General features: G+C 38.8%; 1 protein-coding gene across 1 annotated transcript in view; it reads right to left on the bottom strand.

Annotated features, from left to right (window-relative positions):
- The window catches only part of ARHGAP10 (Rho GTPase activating protein 10), a 154037-nt gene that overhangs the window by 100463 nt on the left and 40298 nt on the right, over nucleotides 1-13276 (bottom strand). Inside the window, exons 2-3 of the mRNA XM_005146570.3 lie at nucleotides 8207-8302; nucleotides 8046-8107 (exon numbers count right to left, since the gene is read on the bottom strand). Coding sequence (XP_005146627.2) covers nucleotides 8046-8107; nucleotides 8207-8302 — 158 coding nt within the window. The remainder of the gene's footprint in view (nucleotides 1-8045; nucleotides 8108-8206; nucleotides 8303-13276) is intronic.

Raw genomic sequence — 13276 nt, forward strand, 5'->3', positions numbered from 1 at the left:
TGTCCTTAGATCTCAGCTTTTACTGGAAGAACTGGAAATTACTCATTGCTCATCAACAGCTCTGGGGGCAAGGTATATACATACACCAACTCTGCTCCATTCTGAATCTAAGCATTCTCCCATAGAAGACAGGTTTACTAAAAAAAGAAAAAAAGCCACGAACACACACCTTGCTACAGCCTGCACAGCAACACTGGCGTGCCAAGTTCCCAATTCTCACCCCAGAAACTGGAATGCAGATGAGATGCCAAACAGAAATGAGGGGTTTAAGTTTCCCAGTGTGCCAGCTGTAAAGGCATATTTGTAGACAGTGGCAGGACTGTTTCTCCCTTCAACAAATCCTAAAGGGAGGCCGCCAGTCAGGAGGGCAGAGCTTATAAAACTGAACAAGTGTCAATGGAACTTGACCTGGGGAGGAAGTTTTGCCCTACTGAGTGCAACTGAGAATGTGGAAAGACATATCTAGCAGTGATTCAATAGCGAAGTAGTTAACACTGCTGCTAAATAAATTTACTTTCTAATAAGGGAATTTACCATCTACAGCTGCGCTTCTGGTCCAGAGGATACAGGTCTTGTGTTTTGCCTGAGAAATTGCAACATTCAGCCTAATAAAGCTGATTCTGATACCTCAAATGTTGGGGGAGAGGGGAGTATATAAAAACTGCTTTTTCCTCCTAAAAGCCTTCCTGTCTCACATAGTGATTTGTTACTGGTATTTCTCAAATCATTAAGATCTATGCCTCAAGCCCTGTATTATGTAACTGCAGATACAATTCCACTACTTGAGGACATTAAAGGTTACTTGTGAAACCTCAATCTCTTCCTTTTCCCATGAGGACAACAGTTACAGGGATGTGCTTCCAGTTAGTTGCATAGCAAACTCTCCTGCCAGTATGCCCTGCAGATAGAGTGGTGTATCTCTAACCACTTCTCAACTCTGGTTTAACTGGAGCACTGATTGAAGTCAGTGCAACCCACACCCAAAACATCTTTGTTTTCAAATCCAAGTTATCTTCTTGTGTCTAGATTTTCTCACGGCTCTGGAGCTCTTCCTATAGCTATACAATCTTAAATAATGAAATGCCCTCAGCCACACAATGGAACTACAGACATGGGTGTTACAGACTACTGGATTTTTAGGGGGTGTCTCACTGCACATTAACATTTGGGTATGCAAGTGTGCAGAAGCTATTAAAAAAGTGATGTCCATTCCTCTGGATTCATCTGCTGTGTAGGAAGCTATGCTGTAACAAGAGTCAGGTGGATACAGATCAATCTCTCTTGGAGACAATCTATTTAGTAGATTTCCAAGATGCCAGGAGGCACACATAACAAAACAAATTGCCTTCCCCTTAAGTGTTCCAGAAAACTGTCACCAGGGTTTAGTAATATGATGACAACTTCCTCAAATTGTTCCAGGGGAACTTCCTAGACCACTGGTCCACTGCCCCACAAGCCGCACTACAGGCACCCCGTGTTCCATCCACACTTTCCAGCTCTTTTAAGAGCAGCAACCTTGACTTCAAGAGAATATAACAGCAGAAGTTCTGAGTCCCCCACTTCTAGTCAAAGGTTATTTCCCATTCAGTGGCAGTTTGTCACTGGTCTGAATGACAGAGAGCTAAAAATGCCTCCTATGACGTAGCTGCTATGCTGTTTGCATTGATTCACTTGCCATCAACCTGTTGGCATCAAAAATTAAGTTAGTTTCCTAAGCAAACAATCCCAATTCTTTCATTTTTTATAAAAAAAGAGATAATTTAATTAAGACAATGGGGTTTAGCAAAGATTTCTTACTAAAAGCTATTTAGTAGTCCTGGCTTTTGAGTAAGTTTCTTCTTACAAAATATAAAGACTATAAAGAGAAAAATACTACAAAGTCATAAACATAACAAACAGGGAAAGAAATAGAGACAGTTTCACAAACAGCAACAAATTAGCTTTTTCCCATCTGCCACAGGGAAAAGTTGTGGATAACTCCCCCAAAGACAGACCTGCCCTTAGCAAACGGACTATGCAAGAGCAGAACAGTGCGAAACAAGAGAACATTGGTCTGGTTGTCAATAAAAGCAGGGAAGTACTTCCAGTCCATGCTTCGAAATCAGTGGTCATATAAAGATACTGACAAAGCAAAAAGGCTGCTCAGGAAAGGAAATAGCATAAGCCCATTTTCTTCATGCATGGCAAAGCTCATTGTTGAGCAAAAAGATGCCACTGAAAAGAAAGGAATCTAACAGCGAACAAGGGGTTCAGTGTTCAGTCAAGAATGAGCTGCTCAATTATTGCAGGCGCTGACCGCCACAAGAAACAGTGATGTTATTAACAACCGCCAAAATCCAAACTGGTGACAGTTTTACAATGCAAATTCCAAACATTTCCCATTGATGAAATAACAGAATGAAAATGCTCCAGTGAGTTATGTTGATGCATGTGAGACCACAACATTGTCTGGAAGAGGAAGCTAGTGGTAACAGAACTTTTCATCCACATTCTCTCAGAGGTGGGAGGAATGCACACAGAAGTGTCTTTGTAGTTTTTCTATTGTATAGAAAACATCTATCTTTACTTTAGAAATTAACGTGCACAAGTTCATATGTAACTCACAAAACAAGTTCAAAAGTCTCTATATACCATTTAAAAAATTAAACGTTCAGTGTCAGGAACCATCACAACATAGAGATGTGCCTTAAGTAGTCATAGTTCCTCATTCATGTTCCATACTGAGATCATTATATGATTGCCATCTGCCTTTGTGCCACACAGAGTGAAGGCTGGAAAACAAAATACAGCAGCAATTGCTCTGCTTGTTTCTAAAACTGGAAAATGTTTTATTAAATTGAACAATTTGCACAAGGAAAAAAGAGATTTAGGTCACACGATTAAGATAGTCAAATGCTATTTCTGTGCCTCTGTTTCTTCACTGAGAGTTTGAATATGCTGTTGGCAGCCTAGTAATTCAAAAGTGCTCAATAATCATGTATTTTCCAGTGTCTTAGCAGATGTATTTGCAGTCTGTGCTGTCAGTGGACTTAAAAGGATCTGATTATAGAGTGTACTATCTAATGCCTTGAACTGTTATTGAACAGACCTTGAACACATCATGCATCCAAAATTATTGATTTAACCCTAAATCAGTGAGTAAATTGATTGCTCTTTCACACAGATTTCTTCAGATTACTGTGAAGATAGATTAAGATTTATGAACCTTTAAATACCCATGTGCAGAGGTCCAAAGAAAAGCTTAGGAAAATCAGTACCACCATCTCCACAGCAGAGGTAACTAGTGTAAGATAATACAAAAGAGTCACTGAACGAAATTTAACAGTAAGCTATTCATAAATATTATGTGTTAAGTGAGCACTTAACCTGTGAAACAAATACTCAGGCAGTTATATACCTCATTGTAAAAAGTAAGTATAAATAAGCCTATGTACATATTTGCAAGGATTATTGAAATTCTATCTTTAGCCTTGTGAGTGTATGCCTTTGAACCTTAACGATTTCTCTGACCTTGGGAAACCACAACTGGGAAACCTCTCCCCCTCTTTTTTCTTTTGACAGGAAGAACAGGAAGAAAGAATAAAATAGTAACTTCACTAATATATTTATTTAAAAATCCATAGAGAAAGAGTTTCTCATGTTCTTGATATATGCTGGAGATAATTCTGCTTTACAGAAAGATCTTATTTTGAACATAATTCTGACAACCTGCTAAACTGACAAGAATGAAAAAGGATTTTTGAGAGTTGAGGACTGCAAAAACACGGTGTAAGAATAGTAGTTTTGATTTTTTGGAAGAAAAAAAAAAGAGGGGGAAGTTCAAAAAAGAACTATGTAGCATCTTCTGAAGGTATCCAAAAGAATAAAAGGGTAGCAGGAAACTACAAAACTGTAGCAGGAAACACAAGACACCATATCAAAGTAAGCTAATGAGTTTATATGGCTTTGGGAAATGACAGGAAATATAGAAAGGTGAATATAATTGTATCCAAAGTCATAGACAAAGAGAAATGTGATGGAGTAGAAAGGAAATAACACAAGTACTTAGGGTCAAAGTTAGGAAGATTAAAGCAAAAACATGTTTTATTTGGCAACAGACAAAACGCAATGAAAAGGGTTTCTTCATATGTATGTCAGAAAACAGGAAGGAAGCTATAAAAGTATCATTTAACTAGAGAGTTAAAACAAACCAACAATTGACTGTAAGACTACATTAGATTTTAACAATCTTCATAAAGGAGAAAAAAACCCAAAACAATTACAGCAAGCCATCTAACAAAATGAGAAAAAAACCCTGGATGTTAAGGAGACTAAGGATTTCTTAAGAATCATTAGATGTAGTCCTATATCATACTACTGAAGAATTATTTGCATCCAAGACAGAGGAAGCTTTGCTTCAGAGTAGTTTAGGAACTCAGCAAAGCAAACTAAAGGGAGAGGCAGCAAGGTCTCAGAGCATGGTAGAAGAGCAAACACAGAAGCAACTTAAAAGTGAGAAAGGGAGGAGAAAGCAGGAACTAAGAATGTTATGGAGCAGACATAGCAGCTCTGATACTCAGAAGTGCCAAACACACTAGGGAGGGTTAAAAGCTACTTTAAATTTGTTCAGAACAGTATCTAGTTTCCTTTCTGTTATCAGCACAGTAGCTGATCACAACGAAGTCTTTGATGCTGACCCATATGACATTTGTAAAAGCGGTAACCTAGCCTTCACAAATTAACCACAGGAAGAATGAGAAAACAGCATTCTGGTTGCAAAACTACCCCAAAAAATACCCATTCAGCTAAGAGGACATTTCAAGCATCACATAGGAAACCGCAGCCATTTCTTGCATGATCCGATTTTTAGCAGTAATTATGGAGTGGCTTACCAGTAACTCCACCACACTAACATACATGGTAAGGGACATAAACCCAAGTTAAAATGTCAGCGCTTTCATAAGCAGGGGTAAAATTTGGTTATGATTTAACAAGATTGGAATCAATGGGGAAAACTAATTAGAGATAGGCTGGTCATTTGGAAGAAGACTGGTACAGAGGAAGGGAGATATGAAGGTGGTAAAAAAGAAGGTGAAGGAGGAAAGGGATAACAAGCACAGGCAATCAGTACCTACCATGTAGCCTTGTGCTACTCATCACCATAGCTTTAAATGAGGACAGCCAGAGAAGATAGTGGTTCTGAGTCTATCACAAGAATCAAACCTGCTTCTGCTGTCAGGAGAACTGGGCCTCAGAGAGGTTTACGCTCTCCCCAATCAGCAGGATAACAGCAGTGGGATCAGCATCTTAGCATTGCCACATTGCTACTTTTATGTCCCCAACCTTTTCCTACTTGTATGTCCCCAACCTTTTCCTACTAGCCTTGTGAAATTCCCTTTCATCCCTGCATTTCCACAACACTTCTGTAATGTCAAAGGAGCAGAATGCAAGTTCTATAACTTCATTCATCCCTAACATGTAAAAATAATTTCTAGTATATTTTCAAGGACAAAGTGACCTATTTCCTATCTGCCCTGGGGAATATCCCCAAGCTACACTGCAATGGAAAAATGTAATCTGTCTTTGTCTTGGCTACTCCATAACAATTTCAGTTAAATGTTTGGATTAATACTGTATTCCCTTTTCACAAGCAATAAGCCCTTTGACAGCTGAGGCTTCATTTCAGCAGCCTTTGAAGGAGATGGAAGAAACAGTAAAACTATGATGTGCAAGACTCCAACATCTAAGTGAAATTACTAAAATAAAAGTTTTATGGACTCTGGATTTACCACAAACATTACTTTCAAATTTGTTTCATTTACAATATGGTTCTGGAAAAAAACAAACCAAACCTTTTCTCAAATACCTAGAACTTTAAATTGTCATATAGTTATTCATCAATTTCTTTTAATTTTACTTTATGTGACTGACACTTATCTGCAATTCTGCACTGAAACTGAAGTGAGCATTCAGAAACCTTCTGGTCATCTTCAAAATAATAAGGGGAAAAATTCTCAGTAAAAAGCATTCTTAACAAAGAAGGCTGAATGCTTCAGAAAAAGAAACAAAAAAAATCCCGCTATATATTTTGCATCTTAATGGAAACTCTTTGGTTCCTTGATCTGATTCCAAACATCTGTGAGTGCAGCATGCCCTAATAATATCCGTGGGAGTATCCCTAGAGCTCATGGCACTGTTAAAACACCCATTCAGAACTCAATGGGTGTTTTATGACCACTGCTACATTAACTCTCTCTAGAAATTATACATAACATTTGCTGGACTACATATGCAATGAAAAGGCCATGCATCTGGTAACTAAGAGAATATACTTTGTTTCTATTTGGAATTAGATATGTGCCCCACATATTTTATACTCCCTTGATTTAATCAGTCATTGTCTAACAAATACTGCATTTCACCCTTTTCTTATTGAGAAATTTATATTAATTAGCTTTTAGTATGGTAATGTCTTCCATGTAAGATAATCATCCTAAAAAATAAATAGTACTATTTTGTAGCATTCAGTCAGAAAACAGTATGGTTTATTAGACAGACAACACTGGATTCTGCACTGTCCACTGGGTTGGCAAGCTATCACTGCTGAAGATGTATAGTCACTGAAACATGCCACATAATTCTGAAGGCCTGAAGCTAACATCTCTCAAAAAAATGAGTATAAAAATAGTATGGAAAAGTACAGAAAACTGACAGGCTATAAAGTATTTTTTATTGTAAGACTTCCCAAAGACTTTCACTAATTAGATGTATATAACTTCATTAAAATAATATACAGCTATGGATGGTAGGAAAAAGCAGCATAAAGACTATACTTCAGAATCCCAAAAAAACAAAAGCAGCATTCAAACATACTGGAGGAGCAAATCCCTACAACAAAGCAAAACAACTCAAGATACCTAAAAATTGCCTCTACGTTTTCAGGAATGTGCAAGTAATCACACAGATGTGGTTCCAGATCAGAACAACATACCAGGACATAACACAGCACACTCAAGGAACCATGGCTCCATGACTGCTACTGAACTTGGGACTGCCAGAGAAAGAAGCGTTAGAAGAAAGAATTCTTCACAAGTTCTTTTCTTACTTATATAGACACTCCTACACTGCAGAGCACAGATTAGTTTCAACTTCCTCTTAGGGATGCCAAGTGGTCAGTGACTTCCATGAAGATAAAAATCACATGGCAAATATTGAAGAATGTAACTGTTATCTACGCATATCTGAAAGCATTTCCTAGAGGGAGGGTCTGACCACACTCAGAAGAAAATTGGGTAGACATCATCTGCTCAATGACTCCTATCTCTAAAAGCTAGGCATGCAACTGGAGAGAAAGACCATGGTACCATCCAGAAAGAAACACCGCATATTCTGGACAATTTAGGAAATCAAGATAACAAGGTGTATTGCAGAGCTTTCAGTGCACAGTTTATGTGCAGCAATCACAGGCACATTAATGAAGAACACACCCTTCTACACAACAGAGCATCTAAGTGTTTGCAGATACAACCCTCCACCAGAAAGTTTAACTACAAATAAATAAAATAACATAAAATAAAATAATAGAATAGAATAAAATAAATAAAATAAAATAGATTTGCAAGTCTGCTACTGCATCCAGCCAACAAACTGCACCCTAAATCCACCTAAGTGTTGAAGTTCAGCCACACAGATCCTGGATCCAAATTTGGCCACCTCCCAACCTTGGGTGTCCTGCTGCAGTATTAAATCTTTCATCTTGCTTTTTACTATAAATGGTAAACAACCTTATGATGGTCTTCCCATGCACCCCAGCCATAACTTACCAGGGCACTGCCATTTTGAACCAATTGATAGTTATCTATCCTTACCATAACAGCTTTCTTTTTTAATGGGAACTAGCTGCAGTTTCTAACCCTGGACTACAGAATCAGGCTGCACAAGAGCTTTCACTGTTAAGTTACTCATATCAGCATCTTGGTGGTTAACAAAGCAGTAAGCAACTGTAAAGCTTTCATCTTAATTCTTTGCTATGTGTACAGCTTCTTAAAATTCTTCTTGCAACTCACCAAAATTTCTCTTTGTTCCTCCAGATTTTTTAAGAAGTTTGAAAATTCATGTAGTGATGCATCTGTAATACAAAACCAGAAAAAAAACAACAAATGTAAATTTAATACCATTGCAGGATGGCATGGTAACATATGGCCACTTTTAGTCACTTCTTACCTACCTATGTATCTTTCATCATCTGTCTCTGCGTCACCAATGAATTCAAATTTAAAGTCTCTCAGAGAATGGGCAAATTTTCTCTGGGCTGCTGAAAGGTCTGCAAGAAAAAAAAAAAAAAAAGAAAGAAAAAAGCACAGATTGAAGGTTAGGAAATCATTTTAAGAAGGCTGGAAGATCTCCCTGCCCCTAGAATAATCAACATTGACAAGAAACTCTTAACACCAGTCTGCCTAAGGACATCACAAGACAAGCAATATTGTCTAATGTTCTTCTGATCTCATCTGTTAATCTGCTCCATATGTTTCTTTATACAAGGCTATATAGTAGAAAGCAAGCGTCATCACGTGCAGTATTAGACCTATGCTTAAGCTTCTCTATACCACAATTTAGGGCACAGGCCACACACACAGATTTGTAACTACAGAAGTTTTAAGGCAAAACACCACTCAGAATAAGCTGCGCCAGTTGCCCTACTATGCTAACCTCAATTCACTATGGTATTTATGAGCAAAAGTACACATCTTGGGGTTTTCCATGTATTATACATATATAGTTCTGCTAGTGAAACATTTATACTTAAATAAAATTTAAAAGAACTGTTGCACTGGAACTAGAAATTAACTCCATGCAGTTAAACTATGCCTAAAGTTAAATTAAATGCACAGCATTTTTTTGTATAATAACCATTTTGTAATATTCCTAAAATATTTTCTTCAACCCAATTTTTACTTACTACTGTCTCACAACAGTCTTAGTACTGTCTGGGTCAAAGGGCAGCACTCTTACATTCCTCAGGAAGTGATCTGACTCTTATTATACACAATATCATCATTATAAACCCTTATTAAGAAGTCTAAAGCTGTAAATAAGCAGTGTGTATACACTTTCCTGTTGTGCTGATACGTGCAGGTTGGGAGAGTCACGAGTTCCAGGACAGAACTGCCCAGTGGGAAAAAAAGGATGCATGTCCTGGTAGACTCCTAGCCAGTAGTAAAGGTTTTACTCACATTTTTGCTCTTAGCCAAGGTTGAGGACAATTTGAAATATTTAGTTAAACTATAATCTTTTTCTTACCATATGCAGTTTTGAAGGGCTAACAACAACTCTTAAGAGCTAAGCATTTTGTTCTTTAATATTAACTGGAGCTAAAAGACTACAGACTTGGGCTTTTGTTGTTCTTGTTTTGTTTGATGTTTGGTGGGTTTTTTGTTTTGTTTTTTTCAAAGAACAACCTTGCATCCCACACATCATATGTTTTATCACGTGTCATAATCAAGCACAACTTCAACATACAATGCTGCACTGAAAGGTGAGTTCAACCACTTAGAAAGTAAGTCACAAATACTCTATAAACAGCAATACACATCCTAAAATGAAAAAATGCTTTCTCCTCCTTGCCATTCCATATTCCTTTCTTTTCACCCATTTCTCATTAGTCCTTTCCTCTCCTTCTGTGTAAAATGGTGGTGATGCCATGCTGCCAGGTACTTGCCTCCTTTTTGCAACTGCTTCTAAAGCCTGTATATGTACTTTTCAAGACATGAAGCAGCAGAATGCAGCACAAGGTTGAAGGAAGGATGAGAAGGTTGAAGGGAAAGAAAAAAAAGTAACAATTCCCATGGAAACATGAGTATTTTAACTCAAATGTCTTGTGGGCTAAATGGCTGTTCATAAAGCAGACAGCAAAAGAAACAAGTTCTGCCAGCTGTGAAAGGCTGAAATATGGAAAATAACAAGTTCCTTAAACATCTAATATTATGCTTACTTGTGAGCCAGGTCACAACACAAGGCTGAAAATTTATGGAAAAGTAAGATCAACAATAATCTCACAAAACTTATTTCATTTTCCTGAATCTGATAATCCCCTGCCAAAGCCCTATCACATGAGAGCTAGCCCCATGCTAGAGGAAGGAATTGTTTATTACATTCTCTCCCACACGTAGAGGTGAAGTATTCAAATACTGCTGAGCAAGGTACATGTTAACAGAAGGCACACAGCACCACATGCACACACACACCCCTTTCCATGAATTTGTCTCCACTGAATCTGCTAAGGGACTGGAAATTATTGACCAAAGGATAATTAAGGTAGGCTTGGAAGCAATGACCTTTTAACACACCAAAGGTAGATTTGAAAAGTTCCTGTATTAAAACCATGAAGACAATCAGTTTTGCAACATCTTCCAAAAATCATCTCTGAAATGCTGAGGAACTGCTCCAGAAAATTTTGGAAAGCATCAGGGGGTGGGAAGAAGTTGGGCTTTAGGACATGAATGATCTGATGGATCAAGAAAAAACAAATACCTAGACATTGAACCAACGCCTAGAAGATATAAGACAATAAAACAGGAAGAACTTTTCTGACAGATTTTAAGAACTTGGCACTTTCAACAAAGGTGAGAAGTCAATGGAGAAATAAAAGCTCATCACATGTTGAAAGATGTAACCGAAAAGAAAGAAACCTGACTGAGGGAAGAATAGCCATTTGGTTCAACAGACTGCTGCTTGCATCAGAGTCCTAACTGTTGCCAAAATAGATTTTTAATCCTGTTTACTCAGCAGATGTTAACTACAAGAATTATCCTCCAATATTTTTGTATCATCCACCAGTCTTGTTTTATTTAGCTAAATTTACATTTAAGATCACACACTGTTTCCATTCCCTCTGTCAAAACAGCGCTGGTCTAACACAAAACCAGCACCTTGCTCAGCAGAACCAGTGGTGCCCAGCTACTCACAGGAATGGAAGAACCTCTGGTCTGCCTCCTGCTAAACTAAAAGAGGCAAAACTAAGTATCAAGCATACAATGGAGGAAAACTTTCCCCAAAGGTCAGAGCAGGAATACTGAACTCATTTTGCTACTGCACCAGAAAAATTATGAGGATGATGCCTGGCCTCAAAAAGATTATACAGCCCCGTGCTGGATTTTCTTGCCATCTGAGACAAACCATGGCCAAACCTGGGATGGTCTACAGTCAGACTTTCTGCTGTGGGGAAACAGCATGAAACTGCTCCAGCCTCTGCCCTGATAAATTCCACGTATCATACAACACATACACAGACATTCACATAATTTTAAGCATTTATAAAATTCTACAAAAACAAACTAGATGCTGATGCCATCACAAGTACTATCTGCTGTTACTACTGTGTTACAATTTAAATGCTGAGCATTGTTGCTTAAGCTAGAAATTTCGTAAGTGTTAACTTGACTTTCTTTCATTCTGTGTCAGAAGAGCTTTATTACAGCAAAATTATTCAGCTGGCACTGACAGGTACATCCCAGTATTGTTCCACATCAGCATTAGAGCTTGCAACACCAGTACATGCTATGTAACAGACTGTAAACTTATATGGATTCCAGTTACATACATTAGAGTAAGACAGTACATGAGTACAATATGCATCAAACAGCACAACCAGTTACACTGATTATCCAAATAATGTGGCAGCCTCCTGAAAAAAAATCAGTGAGAATTATAGGAGGCCTGAAAATAATTATTTTAATCTCTTTAATCTCCACATTCTACACAGTAACACCAAACAGAAAGGCAAAGGAAACAGCAATGGGGTTGGTGCTTGCTGAAAGTTGCTGCTATAACTTAAAGGGAGGAACAGGGCATTAAAGACGAAAGAGCATTGAAGTATCAGCCAAAAACTAGCATTCTTTCCTGAATAATCCTGGCAAACCCTTAAGGCAGAGTTATTTCAAAGGCTTGCTTTCTTAAAACAATAAAATAAACCAAGCATCTGCTAAATATTTTGACCAGAAAAACTGAAGAGAAAGGCACTTTTCCAAACAGAGAAGGGAGGGTCATAAGGATACCAGGGCTTTTAGTTTTCTTCTTTGTTACTGTTCATATCAGTAAACTGTACTTTTTCATGTTTGAATGTAACAGAAGAAACAGGAGCAGCCGCCAGCTCACCCACTCTGCTCTGAAACACTTGGGTAACAAGGGCTCCTGTCAGTTCATCCTGTGCCAGATGCACAGCTGGTGCCCTACACAAATATCTCTGTATTTTTCCATTTGGATTTGGAGGAAAATACTGTTATTCCTTATCTGAGTTTGAGCCGAGCCAACACAACACCATTAGTTGCTAGGCGGTGGCCAGCCCTCACAGCACCAGACTCCAATTGTTCTCTACAAGATTAGTACTACCTTCACATTAGCTACCTAAACACTTGCCCATGAAGCCTAGATAGATTTTGCATGACAGGAGAATTACCTGCTTGTAACAGCTTCTTGTGTTAGTGTTAAAATTTTTCTACGCCAATACACAGATTCCTGTACCAAGTCCCACACGTACTGTATTGTGATGACTGTCTAAGAACTGGAATTACATTCAGGAATCAGTGCTGGGACTGATCTTGTTCAACATCTTTCTTGCTGTCATGGACAGTAGGATTGAGTGCGCCCTCAGCAAGTTTGCCAATGACACCAAGCTGTGTGGTTCCGTTGATACGCTGCAGGGAAGGAATGCCATCCAGAGGGACCTTGACATGCTTGTGAGGTGGGCTGATGCCAACCTTATGAAGTTTAACCATGCCAAGTACAAGGTCCTACACCTGGGTCAGAGCAATCCCAGGCACAGCTACAGGTTGGGCAGAGAAGAGATTCAGAGCAGCCCTGTGGAGAAGGACTTGGGGGTGTTGGCTGATAAGAAAATGAACATGAGCCGGCTTCAGAGTGAGCTCACAGCCCAGAAAGCAACCGTATCCTAGGCTGCATCGAAAGGAGCATGACTAGCAGGTCAAAGGAGGTGATCCTGCCCCTCTACTCTGCTCTCGTCAGACCTCACTTGGAGTATTGTGTCCAGTTCTGGTGTCCTCAACATAAAAAGGACATGGAACTGTGGGAACAAGTCCAGAGGAAGGACACAAGGATGACCAGGGGACTGGAGCATCTCCTGTATGGAGACAGGCTGAGAAAGTTGGGTCTCTTCAGCCTGGAGAAGAGAAGGCTGCGTGGAGACTTCATAGCAGCCTTCCAGTATCTGAAGGGGGCCTACAGGGATGCTTGTGAGGGACTGTTCATTAGGGACTGTAACAGGACAAGGGTTAATGAGTTA

The sequence above is a fragment of the Melopsittacus undulatus genome, chromosome 7 (assembly GCF_012275295.1).
Source record: "Melopsittacus undulatus isolate bMelUnd1 chromosome 7, bMelUnd1.mat.Z, whole genome shotgun sequence".
Classification (NCBI taxonomy): domain Eukaryota; kingdom Metazoa; phylum Chordata; class Aves; order Psittaciformes; family Psittaculidae; genus Melopsittacus; species Melopsittacus undulatus.